Genomic DNA, 20,514 nt, shown 5'->3' with positions numbered 1-20,514 from the left:
ATATCCTGATTTCTCAATTATTTCTGCATATCCACCTTTGATTCTTCAAGATCTCACTTTTTTTAATCAAGCCAATGTTTTTCTATCTAAAAACTAATATAAATTAACCTATACCGCATGTATTCTCTTAATCGGTTATATGAACCCTAGTTATTAATTGCTACTATCATGTATCACTCACTGACATCATTTATGTCTAAAACTTGGCGAGGGTTCTATCGTATTGTTTAATCGACGATCTCTCAGTTTATTAATCAATACAGTAGCATTAAAACTTGATACAGGGACTGAATATCAAATCCAAATCTATGTCTAGAACTTAGCTTTTGATAAATTATTATCTTAAGTCGGGATTCGAAAATTATTTCTCAACAACAATTCAAATCCATAGAAATAACATATAAATAAAGATAACATCAATATTGATTCATAACTAGTTCGTACAACAGTGATAAGAATAAATACATATGATTATGGACAACTTTGTCTAATCCCAACAAGAGAGGAGTTATATACTCATGGTAGCTTGGTCTTAGTGAGAAGAATAGAGATAAATCATCATCAATCTTGATTTCTTGATTATTTCTGCGTATGCACCTTTGAATCTTCAAGATCTCACTCTTTCTCCTAAAGCCAATGTCTTTCTCTCTGAAAACTGATAAAAAAAATGTGTAACAGAAGTGAAAAGCTCCTCATTTTGAAGTTTTGATTAGTATAAATACTCCACTTGAAATAAAAACTGCACTAAGCCCCGTCCAGATACGCTAAGCGCAACACCCTTTCTTCACCATGAAGCAATATGACACATCAGAATTATTAAACCTCATTATCTCGCTTATCCCCGGAAAGTTAGGCTAAGTGAGCTCTCGCTACAACCATGCTAAGTACACCATGCTTTTGAAGACTTAGACAATTTTTCTTCTTTTCTCTCGCTCCAAGCATACTTGAAGCATAACTCTCTATATTTTTGCAAGTTCTCTCACTTAAAGCGCGCTAGAAGCGAAACTCTCTGGATCTTTGATGATAGTCCAACATCGCATATATTTAGTCAAATAATCAGAGCAAAACAAGTAAAAGTCGAGCAAACATGAGAAGGAATGACCAAAGAATGAAGGAAAAATAGCTAAGTGTGTAAATTGTGGACTTAGTGAAATTTTGAGTGAAAAAGGAGCATAAAAGAGTGAATCTTTGGAAATAATCACATCCACCATTGCGCACACGATAGGGAATTAAAAGCTTCATCGCACACGCAATACAGGGTATCACGCATGCGATGGACACTTTTCTAGGCCTTTTTCTGACGCATTCTGGTTCACTTTAACGCCTTTAAAAGGGGAAATTTTTCACTTTCACAAGGGTTACAAAATTCGGCATTGGGAGCACAATTTTACAACATCAAATGGTGATTTTGAGATCATTGGAATCCAATGAAGCCCAATCCTTCAAGGGAATTCATATGTTATTCTTCTTTATTCAATTGGTATTGTAGTTTTAACTATGAGTAGCTAAACTTCTCAAGGTTAGATTGTGTGATGATGAACCTTATTCAATCTTGTTGGCATTATATGTTGGTTTGACTTTGTATGAATCCTTTGAATTATAATTTTATTCAGTTGTTGCTTAATCTTAATGCTTTTTATTTGAGATACTCTGTTAATCTAATTCTGGACACATAGGGATTACTAACCTTTAGCCTATGTGTTAGACCTAGGGCAACTTTTCTATTTACACTGGTTGAATAGGGATAGGACACCCCGAGAAGTGGCATAGGGAATGAACTTTATGTATATCACATAACCCTGCTTACGCTGGCGGACTAGGGATAAAAAACTCCGAGTAGTGGTTAGTGATTTATTTCGTGAGGGATCAACTATAACGATTTTGTTAATTTGCGATGAGATTATAAGAATAAGACCATTCATACAAGGCATCATACATCAACAAAAGAGGATAAGTGTATTCTAATACACAACCTAACTGTCTTAATTACTAATGTTTCAAACTCGTAATTTGTTTTCGTCCAAAAACCTGACACCCCCCCTAATACTGTTTTTCCTTTAAATTTCATAATTCTTGGCTTGTTAGAACACAGTCCAAGTGGTTTTGATCTTTTATTACTACGACACTATTAGTACACTTGCTGAGAAGTCATCAAGTTTTTGGCGCCATTGTTGGAGACTGTTGATTACAGCAGGGCAACGCTTTGTGCAATGTATTTTATTTTTCTTAGTTTTAATTGTTAATTTTTGTTTTATTTTCTTGTTTATCATAGTGCTACTGAGGTATTTTATGTTTGTGTATGCGCAGTTCATGGTCATTATTACTACCATTTGATTCGGAAATAGAAAGAAATATATGCTCTAAGAAAAATAGCTAGAGAAACGAGTATGGCTGAAGGAGATTTATTAATACTTTCTTTGAATTCTGAAGAGGAGGATAACATGGAAGCACCATAACCCCTCACTATGGGGGATTATTGCAAACAAACTGATGAAGAAAGGGTTTCTAGAGGGTTTATACCGGTAGACCCTTCTAACTTTGATATTAAGCATTATGTGTTTTCAGGTTTAAGTGGCAATCAGTTCAACGGGAATGCTACCAGAGATACATGGGCTCATCTTGCACACTTCTACGAAACCGATTCAATGTGAAAACCTAATGGTGTCTTGAACGACTAGGTAAATTTACGTTTGTTTGGTTTCTCACTCATTAGAAGGGAAAAATATTGGTTATTATGCCTTCCAAATGGAACCATGCGGACATGGAAGGAGCTAGAGGATAAGTTCTTGGAAAGGTTTTTCACCACTAGCCAGTTTACTGAGATGAGAGTTGAGATTGTCAATTTCGAGCAACAAGACATCATTGTATGATTCTTGGGAGAGCTTTAATTTATTACCACGTAGATGCCCCAATCAAAATATGAACAATATGGAGCAGATGCAAAATTTCATTAAAGGCCTCAAGAGCCAAACATGTATGTTGCTAGATACTTCCGCGGGAGGCACGATTAGACAAATTACCAAACCACAAGTAAAGGACCTCATTGAAAAGATGTGCATGAATGAGTACCATTCTAAAATTGAAAGTTTGGTTAAGCTCAAAACCAGTGGCACATCCAAAGGTATGTTAATTGTTGATACTCATCCCGCATTATTAGCTCAAATTGAATTGTTAAATAAGCAGCTAGTTGAAGATTGATTAAATAAAGCTAACGTGAGCTAGGTACAATCACTTAAGTGTGAATTTTTTGGAGGAGGACATAAAAACTGAAGGTGTTCCTTGGAAGGGGTAAGTGAAGAGGCCCAATTTACAAATTTTCAGAAGGATAACCCTTATTCCAATACCTACAATCCGAGATGGAAGGATCATCCAAATTTTTGTCGGAGCAACAACCAAAACAAAAGTGGTAACCAATCTATACAAAAAAAACCAACAAGTTTCCAACTTTCAAACGAGTCAATCTTAGTTGGAAGAAACTTTACAGAATTTCATTATTCACTCAGAGTGGTTTGGAGCAGGATAATAAGAATCATGAAATTTTGGCTAGAAACTTTGAAGCATCAATTAATAATTTGGAGACTCAAATTGGTCAATTGTCTAGACAAATAACAGCTTTTCCTAGCTCAAGTGGAGGATTCACCAGTACCACTATTGATAATTCTAAGAATGGAACATGTAATATTGTGGAGACGGATCTTGGGTTGGTTACTAGAAAGGAGGAAGTAGAAAAAATTAAAAAGGATAAAATTATGGAAAAGAAAGTTGAAATTGAAAAGGAGGAGAGTGGAAACCAAGGCGACGAAGAGGAAAAAGGAGTCACCCTTGATTACTTCATTGATAGAAATACTCCTTGGGAGAGGACAAAGGATCATATTCTGAATGAACCAACTCCACTTTTGCCAGATTATGTAAAACTTCTATATCCCATCATTAAGAAGAAACTGGTATAAGAGGATGAGGCAAGAATGTTTGAGAAATTTAAATATATGTTGAAAAAACTTTAGGTAAGCCATTCTTTTCATTAAATTTTAGAATTAACTCCCAAGTTTTCTAAGTTTATACACTACTTAAAGGAGGAGGACAGAGGTTTAGTTAAGAATATATCAACATGGCTGAAAAAGAAGAGGTGGGAGAATCGCCGGAAGTTCCACCAAAGATGAATGATCCAGGAGAGTTCAACATTACTTGCACCAATGGGGGGATGAAATCACACATGTTTTATGTGACTTAGGATCGAGCATCAATATTATGCTGCTAAGAAAATTCAAGGAATTGGAGATAGGCGAGATTGTACCAAGAAACATGACACTAACTTTGGCTGACTCATTTGTAACTCGTCTGATTGGTGTTGTACAAGATGTTATAGTTCATGTTGATGGGTTAACCTTCCCTGCAAATTTTGTGGTGATCAACATGAAAAATATTTGAAAGGGTCGGTAATTCTCGGGCGCCCATTTTTGGCAACCGGGAAGGCTAAAATAGATGTGGAGACCAATGAGTTAATTTTGAAGTTTAATAAGGAGGAGGTGGTGTTTCATGCATATCAAAGGACACCTTTATGGAGGATCTTGAGACATGTTATCAATTGAAATAGAAATGTAGTAAAGGTCACAAGAGGATAAAAAAGGAGTTTTCACTGGCGTGAGGGTATCCCTTGTGCCTGATCTGTTTTGAGCATTGAGCATCAAGCTATTAACGTAAAATAAGAATTAGATGGGAGGCAACCCATCAATTTTTAATCAATTTTTATTTTGTAGAATTTATTTTATTTCCATTCATGAACCATATCAAGAGGAAGTAACTACTCTAGCATAAGTTTTCAAGAAGATCTTAATTGTCTTTAATAAACAAGTTTGTAGTTGTTTAAGTTTTTTCAAATTTACAAGTTCTAACTTTAGCATTGAGCAAATAATCCAAAAGAGACTTGATCATCAAATTAGCAACTAGCAACTCGAAGGAGAAAGATGAGAAAAGAATCAACAAACTTGTACTCAACCTATAGATACTTCACCCTGTAGTAATGAGAATGTCCTTTTGCTAAACACTTTGAGCCTAAGTCTTTCTTTCAGTGACATAGCCTTAAATTCTTAGCCCATTTACTTGAAAGATCTTTTCTTTCCACCCTCTCTTTGGAGTTAGGTAGAAATTTAGTTCATAAGTACATGAAAAATATTAAGTTTGGGATTGCTTTTGGAAATGAGTAACATTTTAAGTTTGGGGTTGGGGGATTAGAGGATATGATCCATAATTTAAAAATTTGTTGTAAAAAAGAATTGGAAAAAGACGTTTCTTCAAAAACAAATGCATGAATGACAAAAGAAAAAGAATGACATGTTAAAAGGATTATAAATATCTAGTACTAACAAAAAGGTATAATGAATGAAAGAGAACTAGGAATCTAACTCCAAAGGTTTAACGCTACTTTCCTAAATATATGATTCCCTAACATAAGCCAAGTTACAACTTGGAAATCCCTCTAATGATTGTGTTGTGACTTCTTTGATGAACTTTATTAGAACATGATCAAGATAAGTTAAATTCATTTTGCATATTGATTGAGTGATCACCCTATCCATTGAGTGAGTTATAGTGAGTTGAGAGACAGGTTGAGTACTCGTCAATGTTGAGGACATTTTCCAAATTCGTCGGATAGATGTTGGAAGCTAGAACATGGTCAGGTAAAATAAAATTTTAATTTGGTGATGTTCAATTGTTATTGTGTGACTTGTTATCTGTTGAAATATGCAGTTATATGCGAGTTACTTGAGGACAAGCAACGATTCAAGTTTGGGGTTGTGATGGAAGTTCGTCATTGCATGTATTTAGTCGATGAATTTGAGAAAAACAAGTGAAAGTCTAGAAAATATGAAAAATTATGACCAAAGAATGAAGGAAAAATAGTTAGGTGTGAAAATTAGGGGTGTACGCGGGTTGGGTTGGACCAGGTTAGGCCTAACCCGTTATCCAACCCGTTCAAAATTTAATGGGTTGGGTCCGTCGTTCAACCCGCAATCTCATTATCAAAATTGACCTGAACCGACCCGTTCATTAAAGAGTTGGGTTGGGTTGGATTCGCGGGTTGTGTTTCAAATAAAAAATATATCTTTTATGATTCCTTTAGCCGGTTTAAAAAAATATATAACACAATTTAATACAATCATATCATTTATAACACTCAAATTCAATGAAATACATCATATAATATTTAATAAAATTTATCAATTCGACATAACACTTTATAATAGTATAAAATTCAACAAGACACATTATTTTTATAAAATAAATAAGTTGGAAATGATACAAAAGAAAATAAGAAACAACATTTAATCTTAGAATTACATAAACTCATTGGTCTAGTAGTATTATTAGTGGAGAATATTTTTTTTTTGGAAAAATTATGGTTATTAGTGAGATATTAATTTTATATTTTTATTTAAAACAATAAGAAATTATTAAAGTCACATCAATGGGTTGGGTCAACGGGTTCGTGGGTTGCAAAACTCAAAGCCGATACCCGAACCAAAATTACACGGGTTGATATGGGTTGAGTTTGGTATACCCGTAAATAAATGGGTTCAGATAATTTATGGGTTGGGTTGAATTGGGTCAGCGGGTTCGTGGGTCGACCCGCACCCATGAACACCCCTAGTGCAAATTGTGGACTTAGTGAAATTTTGAGTGAAAAAGGAGCAAAAATGAGTGGAGCTTCGAAAATAATCACATCCACCATCGCGCAGCATTTCGCACGTGATTGGACATTAAAAGCTTCATCGAGTGCGTGATGGTCACTTTTATGGATCTTTTTCTGATGTGTTCTGGTCCATTCTGATGCCTTTAAAGGGGGAATTATGCACTTTCACAAGGGTTGTGAAATTTGGCACTGGGAGCACGACTTTACAACATCAAAGGATGATTTTGAGAGCATTGGAAGTCATTGGAGGTCAATCCTTCAAGGGAATTCATATGTTATTCTTCTCTATTCAATTGGTGTTGTAATTTTAACTATGAGTAGCTAAGCTTCTCTAAGTTAGGTTGTGTGATGATGAACCTTATTCAATCTTGTTGGCATTATATGTTGGTTTGACTTTGTATGAATCCTTTGAATTATAATTTTATTCAGTTGGTGTTTAATCTTAATGCTTTTTATTTGGGATACTCTATTAATCTGATTCTGGACACATAAGGATTACTGACCCTTAGCCTATGTGTTGTACCTAGGGCAACTATTCTACTTACACTGGTTGAATAGGGATAAGAGATCCCGGATAGTGACATAGTGAATTAACATTTTGTATATCGCCTAACCCTGCTTACGTTGGCGGACTAAGGATAAAAAATCATCCGAGTAATGGTTAGTGAGTTATTTCGTGAGGGATCAATTATAACAGCTTTGTTAATTCGCCATTAGATTATAAGGATAATATCATTCATACAAGAAATCATACATCAACAAGCGAGAATAAGGGGATTCTAGAGGAGTTTAGCTACTCATAGTAAATTCATCATAACATAACCTAATATAGAGGAGTTTAGCTACTCATAGTATAATTAACAATACCACAATTGATAGATAAAAAGATAACATATGAAATCCCTTGAAATATTTAAACTAATTCAACTATTAATATTTCTAATAAATTAATTTTTAATTGAAATATTAATAGTTGAAATATTTAATAAATTAATTATTAGTTGAAATATTAAATAATTGAAATATTAAATATTTGAAATATTAAATCATTGAAATATTTAATAAATTAATTATTTAATAAATTAAATAATTAAAATATTAAAATAGTTAAAATAATAATAAAATAAATAGTTGAAATACAAATAGTTGAATAGTTGAAATATTAGATATTTAAAATACTAATTAAACTATTTAATGATATAAAATAATCTAGATAATAAACTATTTAGATAATTGTAGACCATTTATGTAATATATCAATTTGTTGTATACTACCATGTTAATGCAATGGTCATGGATTCAACTAGCTTGTCACGTCAGCGATCAATTCAACATTTCCACATGTGCATCATTAGTCCAATCACCTTTTTTATTATATTTTTTTAACCAAACCGCAAGTAAATTCATCTTTGAATCGGATGAGTTTTTATTTCAAAACCGATTCAAACCGTGTGGAATACCTTTTACCATTATTCAACAAAGGATTCAATTGAAGTGGACATAACAATTACATAATCGACTAAAAATATTTTAAGGATGTTACAACGTCCTGAACCACCAATTTATAATTAAATATAATGTTAAATGTATCTCTAACACTAACTTTTATCTTTGTAATGTTTATTTTGAAATTAATTTATGACTATTTTTATCTTTGTAATGTTTATTTTGAAGTTAATCTTTGTAATGTTTATCTTTGTAACTTTTATCTTTGTAATGTTTATTTTGAAATTAATTTCTTGGCTCGTTGTTTCAGTAACTGTGTTGTTGGATTGAATGTTACCTAATCTGATAAAATTTCAATGGATTGGATTATTCGTCTAAGCCTCATTGTTAAAATCTATCTTATTGTTAAAATCTATCTTAATCGGCTCATTCATTGATTGGATTATTCATCTAAGCCTCGATCTCATAATCTATCTTAACCTACTCATTCATTTATGAATTGAATTAGCAAGTTATATTTTAAATAAAAAATATTTTTTTATGATTATTTTTGTCAGTTTAAAAAAATATAACACAACTCAATATAATTATATTCACTTATAACACTCAAATTCGATAAAACATATCTAATAAAATTCATCAACACAACATAACATTTAATAATGTATAAAATTCAACAATACACATTATTCTATAAAATACATAAATTAAAAACGATAAAAAAAAATATTTAATCTTATAATTATATAAATCATTGATCTATTAATATTTATTATTGATGGAGAATAAAAAAATTAAAAAAAAGTAATTATTATTGAAATATTAATTTTATATTTTCATTTAAAATAATAAAAATAATAAAGTTACTAAAACAACGTCAATAAATTAGATCAACGGGTCCGTGAATCCAAAATAGGTGTTTGAATCATTTTTTTAGTTTGGTTTGGTTTGATTTAGATCATCGGAGATTCGTGAGTCAATCACAGCGATGAAGTAAAAATCATACTTCTGGTAATTCCCTCCATTATGCATATGTCTAACCAAAATTAATCAAAATCAATACTTTCTTAATGTTACTTTTCTTTAATTACATCCACTAACTAATAGTATTATATACATTACTTCTTTAACATTATAACGTTATACTGTTAATCGAAAAAAGTACACCAATAAATGGTCACACAGCTAGCAATATATTGTTCCCCTTTTTTAGGAAATTAAATGAAGTACAAGTTATTTATGCAGTGGCAAACAAAAGTCTTACACTTAATGGTCATCAACTTACTAAAATCAATACCAATAACTGGTGTATTAGCATACTTTCTTTTTGATGATGCACCTTTAGACACAGTCGATCACTAGATAACGCCTAGTTAAGTCTTTCTCAGGATAACATAACTGGCTCCATTTGTAGATTTCTGTATCTTGGAGATTCTCTTCAGAACATCGGCAAACGCTTTCTTATCCTACACATAGAAAACAAGCACGCAATGCAATGTAAAGCACAGTAATAAATTGAGTAAAACACTAATTCGCCCTTCAAAATTTGTGAATTAGCAAAAACATTAAACTCGCGGGACTCTGGTCAAGATTCTAACCAAATTAAGACTAACTCCAACAGGATAACATGAAAAAGAGCAAGTAACTAATACATCCCTCCTCTTGTTAAGAGAAGGTGTCATAAGGTTTCGCATGTTCATACTAAGTTTTATATATCCAACTATCCATTCAAAACAAATGAACACAGGCAATAATTTACCAAACTTTTAATCCAATATTGCATCATTTTAAAACATTGACAAATGTGAGATTAGTAATTTTCATAAATTTAGATGTACGATAGGTGTGAAGCTGGAGCCAATTTACAGCAGTTTTATACAATTACAACTTCTCTTCAACCTGTGTGAAATGGCCTAATATGACAATTAATGTAGGACGGAGAGAGTCTTTTTCCCCAATACCAAATTTGATGAAATGTTGATTAAGAATTAACCTTGGACCTCAGAGGAGGGAGCAAGAAAAGGCAGGATTGAACTATTTAAGCAAAACATATTCAGTTTAGACAAGGATAAAGCAAAATAGAGCGCTTACCTCTGAACATCTTAATCTGGCCTTAAATTTACCCACAAGCTCCTGTGTGGTTAATGGGGCCCTTTGCATTAGAACAGCTGTAATTTCTTCCGCTGTTACAGGTCCAGAAGCTGCATTAGAAGACCCAGTGTTTGATGAAGGTGCTGGTGTACCTCTTGGAGGTGCGCTAGTTTTAGCTGTAGATCCATTTACATCTTTTTCAGATGGTTTTGTTTCCTGATTCAATAAAATCATGAAGAATTTCAATAAAAATAGGAAAACTCTAAAACTAAAGTCCTTTAAAAAAAAAAAATTATCTGACAAGTTTTTAAAAAATATATTGTATGATGTTAATCTATTTTTTCAAAAAAGAGAATAAAAAAAAATATGCCGTTAATCTAATTTTCAAAATTACTTATTGATGAGAAGAGAAAACCTATTTGGTAATATGATGTTTAAAAATTGTTTTAGAGATGAGAAGATCAGAATATCTATTTGCCAATCTAATCTTTGAAATATATATTATTATATTATATCATAAAAATAAAAAATATTTTTACTAATAACTAATAATTAAATATGCAAGGACTTACAATTCAGTCATTAACTAAATAAATTTTTTACTAGAGTAGAGTTAAAGAAAAATTTATGTCTGATAAAAGTGATCATTTTGTATCAACCGTACATCAACATTATTTTCCTTAATACTTCTATAGCAATTATAGTTATTATCATAATGAAAAATGAAGAAAAATACAACTCAATTTACATTACTTGTTTATTTTAAGTTTCATATTAACCCATTTCACTAACACACATTTTGACTGATGTCTGTTTAGACTTTTTAAAACCGTGATAAAAACTTGTTTGAGCACTATATAATATTGGAAAAAGAAAAGAAAAAATTGATACCAAAATATTATAGCATATCAATATATCCATAATATAAACATCAAACCAAACCAACACAAGTATCCAGAAAAAAAAAACACCAAGACTCCAAGGTTTTTGAATGGTAATTGGTTCAACTAATTGTTACAGTGTACCCACATCCTATATCTAATATGATTCCTACTCATTGTCATCTCAGTTGCACCATCATCAAATGACTTTGTTCAGTTATCGTCATTGGCTTCTATGCTAGAAGCTTCATTATCCTCTCAAGTTTTAGAGGATCCATTTCTAATATGTTAATGTTGCTAACTATTTATGATATTTTTATATTATATTTGAGACATAATGTTTAAATATTGATTTTTTTATGGAAATAAAATTTAGATTAAGGAAGACACACCATATACAAGGACAGAGAGGACTGTCAACTACATAGAAGATTTACAATAGAGTTTATGTATAATCTACTAATTTCAGAATTTTAGACTAGAACTCAAGTTACAGGGTGTGAGTTAAAAGTCTAACCATCTACACAAGCTGCAATTGGTTTAAATTTTATTGAAATTTTAATGAGAACATTTTAGTGTTACATACATTGAGTATTTAAACAAAATGTTTGATTAAATTAAAGGCTTAACACATCTTGGGAATCCTTTAAATTATTTATTTGTATCAAGTTAGTCTTTTAAGTTTTTTTAAAACAAATTAGTCATTTTAATTTGTAAACATTTACGTCAATAACATTTTAAACACATTATGTTCCAAAAAACCTAATGTGTCAGTTATTTATACTATGTCACATGGTGTTTGCCCATATCCTTCTTAGTCACTCAGTTTAGTATTTTACAACGCTCGACGAGCAGCTAACATTAATGAAAAGGTAAAACAAAGCAACAACTATAACAAAAGGAGCCCTCATAATCACTTTATCCAACAAAAAGCAACTACTTACATTTTCTGTCTTTACTTTCTTATTAGGTGGTACACTATTAGATGGCTTTGCTTCTTCATTTGCTTTTCTTTTCCCCCCCTTTGAAGACTTTGAAGTAGGTGTTCCACGAGCAGATCCTGTTGCTGTAGGTTTCGAAGGACTGTTGTCAACAGGTTCTTCTTTAGGTTCCTTTTGCTTTGTAGCAGTAGCAGGAGGAACACCACCCTCTTCATCAATCTAGACAAAGAAACTTGATCAGCTGATTAATGCAAGATGCTGAAGTCCAGTTCAGACCATAGGCTTTACAAAATGCCTATAAAATTGGAACTAAACAGTTGCTTCCTCGATATAGAAGTTACAGAAAATGCAAAAGATGGTGGAACAAAGAACAATAAACAAACATAATAAAACGACAATAAATTAAAGGAAAGGAAGAAGTGAAAAGAGAAAGAAGGAAAAAAATCTATACATCGTCGTCGTCATCGTCATCATCGTCTGCTTCAGAATCACTCAGACCACCACTTCGCCCAAGTAACTTCTTCAGCTCTTTCCCAGATTTACTCAGACCACCTCCTTCTTCATTGTCTTCATCCTCATCCTCTTCATCCTGCAATTGTGATAAAAGAATAACTTTAACAAGGAATACTAGAATCAACGACAACAAATAAACCAAATCTGGAATAGTTCCGTCAACTCCGCGTTATATTATATATGTATAAGCTCCTAATATATAAACATCAAGGATGCATGTCATCAGTCTCAGGTTAGGTTCCTAAAACTGGGTCAAAACATAACCTAGCTCACATACAAACTAGAATAACCGATAGGAGTTTACTCCTATCAGGCAAGAGCATGTATTTGATAGATGAAAAACGGGAAATTAGAGAAGAAAAAGAGCAGAGTTTGAGAAATGGAGACTTCCTAGGTCAAGGCATAATAACCCACATACAAAAATTACACAATGCCTAGACTGTATCCCCGATGAATAAAACCATTCTATTTGCTCAGAACAGTTGAATAAAATCATTCTTTCTCTGATAAGTACTCGCTCAGAATACATTTTCTCTCGTTAACTTTTCCCCTCTATTTGCTGCTTTGAGTTAAGCAAACAAAAACAGACTTGTAGGCTTGTATTTGTATTCTGGTAACCCATCAATATAGGCTCCTTAACATATGCCTAATCCTCAAGGTAGAAATCAGGAGACTTCCCTTCCAAGTGCCCTGGAATGGATTGCTTCAGGCATTCCAGGAATAGCCCAGATCCTAATAGGTATTGGAAGTTTTTAATTTGGATGTACTTACGGAGGACATCCAATAGCTAGCACCGAGTCGCATGCTTTTTGCAGATGATATAGTCCTACTTAGAGAATCGAAGGAGGATTTAAATGAAAGGTTGGAGACGAGCTTTAGAAACGCATGGCTTTTGGCCTAAGCAGTAAGAAAAAATATATGGAATGTAAGTTCAGGAAAGGAGAAGCGTTTCTAACCTAGAGATGAAAGTTGGAGGCCATATCATCCCACAAGTCATGTGATTTAAATATTTTGGGTCCGTAATACAAAACGATTGAGAAATAGAAGGGGATGTAAACCATTGAATTCAAGCTGGGTGGTTGAAATGAAGGAGGGCTTCAGGGATTTTATGTGACAGAAAGGTACCGCTCAAGTTGAAGGAAAAATTTTATCAGATTGAGGCAAGACATGCGATGTTGTATGGGGCAAAATGTTGGACGCTTAAGAATCAACACGAGAATAAAGCAGATGTATCAAAGATGATGATGTTGCATTGGATGTGTGGTAAGACTATACATGCTAAGATTAGAAATGACAAGATTAGAGAGACACCTATAGGAAAAAAGATGGTGGAAAATAGACTTCGGTGGTTTGGGCATGTAAGGAGGAGACATGTAGATTCTATGCTAAGGAAAGTACATCCAGATAGAGAGGAGTCAAATAACTAGAGGTAGAGGAAGACCTAGGAAAATTATAAGAGAAGTTATTAAGAAAAATATCGAAATTTACAATTTAGATAAAAACATGACCCTGAATAGAACATTATGGCGGAAGTTGAACCATGTAGCCGACCCCACTTAATGGGATAAGGCTTGGTTGTTTTTGGTATTAATGGCTTGGATTTTATTTTGCTTAAATAAGCATGTGACATGCTCTTGCCAATTACATGGCTTAATCCAATAATAGAATTGAGTTTTATTTCAATATTTGTTTTAAAAAAATCATTTTCAACAATCTGCTCTGACCCATGTTGATTATCCCACCATTTGAAAACTATATTTGCAATGAAAAAGATCAACACTTGGACTTTTAATACATTTGCTTAATTTTAGTACAAACATATTAAATCATATTAAATCTACAAGCTATTGATAAATGTAAAAAAACAAGAAGTATCTACTTCCAACTTAATATTGTCCACTGTGATTACCGAACCATTGCATTTTCCGTGCAATTAAAGTTTGTCCCATCCCCGAGCTTACGCAAATTGCTCAGTAGTGGTCACAAGGAGCCTTAAACAAGGTTGTTAAACTCAAAAATCTACATTAACTCACAATATATGTAAACAACTTTACAAGTTTATTCAATACAAAATAGTGTTAAAAACATCTATGATTGTATCTAAACACAATTTACTTGTGGGCATTGAAAAAAGTGAAATCAAAATTCGATTAATGAAGAACTAAATTGTGGTAGGGGTGTATAAAACTAATATGAAAAATGAAGATTGAGTAGAAGGAAGAAGAAAATGGGGGTAAAAAAAAGAAGACAACAAAGTTTTTAAAAAAAATTAAAAAGGGTAGCTTGCAGGTGAATTTGTAAAGAGGGTGAACATTGGCAAAGGACGGTTTCTTGTATTTCTTTTTTGAAAATGGCGCAACCAAGCATCTTAGTACTCATTGGTTAAGTGAGAAGCCAAGTTAACTAGGATTTTTAAGTTCCTCCAATATGGAAGATTTTGTATTGTGAAGAAAAACAAACCTCTTATTCAAGTTGGGGGACTATCCTTTCTTCCATTTACCTTTCCTCTTTCCTTTTACCTAAAGCTCTCCCCTCTCCTCCAAACTCGCAAACAATACGTTAGGATTGAGCGAGATCATGGCTATGAATATCCTCTAAGGAAACTAGACAAATCAAGGAATAACAATGGAACCAATAAATAGTAAGAGAAAATACAAAAAGTAATAGATATAATTAACCAGATATATTAAAGCCATCTAGGTGACAAAAATAAGGGGATAAAATGTTTTACTTTTACCTATTTCATTGAATCACTATTTTTAAGAAGACTACAACAAAGCCATGTCATTGCCATGTACTAGGTCCAAAGAGAGACCATTTACCTCCAAATCTCTCTCAATGGTTTTGGCTATAGTTTCCTTTGTCTCTCTTTACCCATAACTATTAAATCATTTTTCATCTAGTCAACCCTCCTTTATGAAGGATAAAAGTCCATAAAAAAATATTTCCACAAATAAATCCATTCCTAATATATATCCAATTATAGAATTAGCTATGACACAAAAATGGTTATATATGACTGACATGCCACAACAACTCACAAGTATAAGAGTTTGCGAATGGAAACTAACCTGCTTGATTTCAGGAGGAGCAGGAACTTCAGGAGCCAAATCCTCCCTTTCCTCGGGATCATTACCAACAGCTTCATCATCGTCTGTGAAAATCTCTTCATGCTCCCAATCATCACCTGTAACAGATGTACAAGTACAAATATACTCAAAGAAAGAATAATTACAAACTCATCAAAGTGATTTGAAAGTTTTCAATCCATATCGAGCTAAGTCTCTCTCTATAAGCTAACTAGTTGTGCTATAAAATCTACACATTGTACTTACATGCCATAACTGACAGGTTATCCTTATTGCTACTTTTGTCCATTAATTTATGAATTGGCTCTGAAGTTTAAATCTGGGAATAATTCATGTGGCGATGTTTCATAACCCATGTTTCATGGTTAGACTGCATGATGGGCTTGCCTCTAAGGAAACGTTACACAGAAAAATACACAGCTGCTATAAGTCTATAACATGCCATTTAAAGCTTTCTTGACACAAGACAGCCAAGTCTTGCAAGACTATAATTTACTGATTAGCAGATTGTCATGTCAGAAAACTTTAAAAGAAGCTGTTCTCAAAACTTTACAAATTTTGTAATTTTTTGTGTTTCATTAGCTTTTATATTATTATTATTATTATTATTATTATTATTATTATTATTATTTATTATTATTATTATTATTAATATTATTATTATTATTATTGACAGAAAAGTCATACTATTAAGAAAAAAATATTTTACATATTGATGATGGATCTGCACTATAAATATTTTTTTATAAATTTAAAACTTTCATCTAATCTCACATGCACGGAAAATTTTCTTTCCAGCATTGACAAGCTATATGACTTCTATCCATGGCTAAAATCAATACTTTAAACCTGGATTATATGATGTATATATATCTTCCAACTTTCAAGAAGCAGTAAATTTGACTTCTTTGTGTACTCTCTAACAGTGTTGTTGATGGCGGATGGCGGTCCATGGCGGAGAGGCAAAATACCGCCATACCAGACGCTTTGCGGCGCCGTTATTGCGAATTATGGCGGAAAAACCCGCAATAGCAGCCGATATTTACCATTGCGGCGAGCCCAAAAACCGCCATGTAAATCCGCCATAGCGACCATGGCGGGGCAATTTGATAACACTGCTCTCTAAGCTCTCCTCCTTTAGGCGAATAGACTATAGATCCACAGTAGTGAAGCAATCAAGATACCAGTAATGACGGACATTGCAATTTATGACATAATGTATGCCGTAAAATAATTGTTTCCTCTCTTCTCCAACATTTTATGATAGGTCATCACTACATAAAGCTAACCAAAAGTAAATCATAACTTTCAACGTGGATTCATAAAAAATAAAAATATAAAACAAAAAAGGCAAGATACTCACCCTTTTCAACATCATAATCATCCTCATCATGGTCCCCTCCCCTTGGACCTTCATCTTCATCTTCATCATAGCCAGGTTTTTTATTCAGCCCAAGTCTATTCTTCCTATCTACCTCCTCATCTTCATCTTCCTCTCCTTTATCAGAGGAAGGACCTTCATCATCATCATCACCAGCTTTTTTTCGGCCTCTCCCACCACCTGCATTGCTTTCCTTTTCATCTAATTTTGCATGTTCACCGAATGCAGTAGGTGCTTTCATCATCCATCTTTGATATCCATCAGCCGTTTTTTTCCTATTTTTCATCTTCTCTTCCGCTTCCTCCAAAGTCAATTGCTTATATTGCGCAACCTTGTTAAAGTTGTACCTAAAAAAAGCATGCCAAACTACACATCTTCAACTGTCTTTGACCAGTAATAAACACAGAAAAGAAGAAGATAAAAGCAAAATTCTTTCTACAAACACAATCCTTAACAAGCATACCAGGATCCAGCAGGAATGGCCACAAACTCCTTCTTTTCCTTCATTAGCAGGTAATATGTAGCTGATTGTGAACCTTCAAGATGACCCTGAAACTGGGACTGACCTGTTTCGTCCTCCAAGTGCCATGGCCTGTTCTTGTACTTCTCCTATGTAATGCAACAAGAAATCAGCCATGAACAAAAAAGAAGGAAAAACAAACCTATCCCACAAGCAATTATTCACCTTCTTCATGACAAACGCATAATCATCTTTTTATGTCCATAACAATCACCAGCTAAACAACTCAATATTTAGACAAAAAATTACCATGACACGGTGCCTTTAATATACTTCCTACTATTAATAAAATACAATTCGCATATCCAAATTGCATCACGCAACCCAGCATCGTTATCATAAACCTTTTAATTATATATATGAAATAAGAAACCCCCATGCAAGCCAGTTTTAGCATATTCTAGAGGAGCATAATAAAACAAACACATCAAGTATTACAAATTCACAACTTCTCAAAAATGCAATCCGTCTAAACTGTAATGCAAGAAAGCCACAAAGTAAAAACGCAATAACAGATTTCAATACCCTCAAAGAATCAGTCATTTGGCGACTCTTCAACGCCTCCTTCTTCAGAGACCACTTATTTTCAGCACTTTTCTTCTTTGAAAAATCAGGCAACCCAGTCATAAACCTCCCGATGAAGTAGTTTTTATCGTTGGCAGAACTTGCACGAACATTATATTCCTATCACAATAATTCATCATGAAATTGCTTGATGACAAAACTTAATAGAAAAAATAAATAGAAAAGGTCAATGAAAGGATCGAACTCGAATCAAACGAGTGACGGTGGCGCCGCAATCGTAGCATTTGGAGCGATTTTCAGCCATGGTTTTGCCACAGGAAGCGCACAGAGTCATGTGCTTGCAATTGCTTCCGTAGAGACCCTCGGTTGTTCCGCATCCGCTGCAAGATGATTTCAATTGCAGGTCCATCGTCATTGAAATTGCACCTTAACACTGGAGAAGATGATTTAAGATCCAATAAATGAAGGAATCTTCTTTCTAGGGTTTCGTAATTTCGATTTCAGTTCAGAGTTTTTTAGGGGTCGATTTTCTAACTCCCTTGTTCCTTTCCCTTCTTACATAAATATTCTTCAAAACAGCAATATTTAAGGATTTACTTTGTAGGGTGCTGTAATGAAATGGGATTTCAGTATTTAAATTCAATTAAATTTTTATACATTTTTTAAAATGGAAATACAGTCATAATATAAAATAGTCTTATACGTCTTCCAATAAAAAATTAAAAATTAGTAGTATTGTCATTAATTTAAAATATAAATACGATTTAACGGAAAATATTTCGATTCTAACACTTTAAGAAATACACATATAGAATAGCATTGTTTGAAGTATTAAAATTTAGTATCGAGTACAATCACTATTTAAATGACATTCGAAAATATATTAATTCAAGTACACGACATGGTACATAAGAACTAATACAATGAAAGTCTAATACAACTAATAAATAATTGTTCCTTTTGAATTAGATGCATTATGCAAAACAATATGGTGCGTTCAAGTTGTTTATGTGAAGAAGGACACATGTGAGAACAAATGTCTCAGCATGTGTATAACATTTGACCATTGTCAGCAAGTCAATGTTGTAGGTGTTATGCGCATTATTTTCTGATTGTTTCAATCAGATTTGTTGCAAATTGTTTAGCAATGTATGATTTGTTTGACCGATGTTTGAAGATCAAATCAATTTAAATGAAGATAATGGAGATTTAAATTTGAATTTGAATTTAAAACAAACTATATCTTTTGTTGTAGACTTTTGTGGAACAAATCAAATTCAACAATATCGGTTATTTTTCTGGACGAGGTCATATCAAATATCCAATGAGAAAAAAAAAACATAATGACATTGTTATTTATGGAGATTCTCACCTCATGTTTAAGGGTGTGCATTAGGATTAAATCTTTGTGCTAAGATTTTTATTTAGTCTTTTGTTTGTTGTTTCTTGTACACTGTGTTATTGCTGCATTCATATCAAAAGGTATAATAGTTGGTTTATTTAGTTGAGTTGTAATTCAATATTCATCATTGTGTTTATTGATGTTGATCACTTGAGATTAGTGATTGAGAGAAAGTGAGAGGGGGTTCTCATATTTAGGGGGAGACCTAAATAGAAATACATTGAGAGTAGAATTAAGAATATGAACATTGAACAAGAGGTTTGTTCATCTAAGATACTTTAAACTAATTCTATTAAAAAGTGAATTTCCTTTATTGGATAGAGTGCCCTCCCCCCCCAGACGTATGTGTTGTTTGCACTGAACTGGGTTAACAAACCTTATGTGTTCTTTATTGTTTTTTCCTTGAATCATTGTTGTTGTCATATTGTGTGATATTTGATTAAACAAGTTGTCTCAGATATATGGTACAATATTTATCTCATGAGGAACCAAATCTTAATTGGCATCAGAGTAGACATCTTGTTCTGCTTGGATGAGCTCTAGGGAGATATTTTTTGTTCATATTTACTACACAAAGGATGAAGGGTCTATCAATAGACCGCCTGTTTTGGATGACACCAATTATGATTATTTGAAATTTATGATTGTTGTATTTCTTAAATCCATAGATAACAGAACTTGGAAGGTTGTGATTAAAGGTTGGAGACATCTCGTGATTACTTCTCAATATGGTACAACAAGTTTAAATCTTAGAGCTTATTGGTCCAAAGATGAATACGATGAAGCGCAGGCTAATGATAAATCCTTGAATGTTATATTCAATGATATTGACAAGAACATAATTTGACTAATTAACATGTGTATTAAAGTTATATAAGGTTGGGAGATTCTCAAGGCTGCTCATGAAGGCACATCCAAAGTACGTATGTCAAGGCTACAACTTCTCACAACTCAGTTTGAGAATCTGAGAATGAAATAAGGTGGATCCATCTCTAATTTTAACATCATACTTTGTGACATTGTCAACACTCCAT

The 20,514-nt window shown here is 32.9% G+C and overlaps 1 protein-coding gene across 1 annotated transcript; it reads right to left on the bottom strand.

Annotated features, from left to right (window-relative positions):
• Positions 1-9,311: 9,311 nt before the first annotated feature.
• LOC127077043 (transcription initiation factor IIF subunit alpha) lies at positions 9,312-18,680 on the bottom strand. The gene is made up of 9 exons (XM_051018693.1): positions 18,323-18,680; positions 18,079-18,237; positions 17,497-17,642; positions 17,016-17,380; positions 15,635-15,750; positions 12,502-12,639; positions 12,054-12,269; positions 10,229-10,444; positions 9,312-9,603 (listed from the first exon to the last, which is right to left on the bottom strand). Exons 1-9 carry the CDS (start codon positions 18,491-18,493, stop codon positions 9,511-9,513), a joined length of 1,620 nt encoding a protein of 539 aa, XP_050874650.1. The 5' UTR covers positions 18,494-18,680; the 3' UTR covers positions 9,312-9,510.
• Between the last annotated feature and the right edge of the window lie 1,834 nt (positions 18,681-20,514).

Source organism: Lathyrus oleraceus, chromosome 1, assembly GCF_024323335.1.
Source record: "Lathyrus oleraceus cultivar Zhongwan6 chromosome 1, CAAS_Psat_ZW6_1.0, whole genome shotgun sequence".
NCBI lineage: Eukaryota > Viridiplantae > Streptophyta > Magnoliopsida > Fabales > Fabaceae > Lathyrus > Lathyrus oleraceus.
This window is presented reverse-complemented; position numbering and strand designations above follow the sequence as displayed.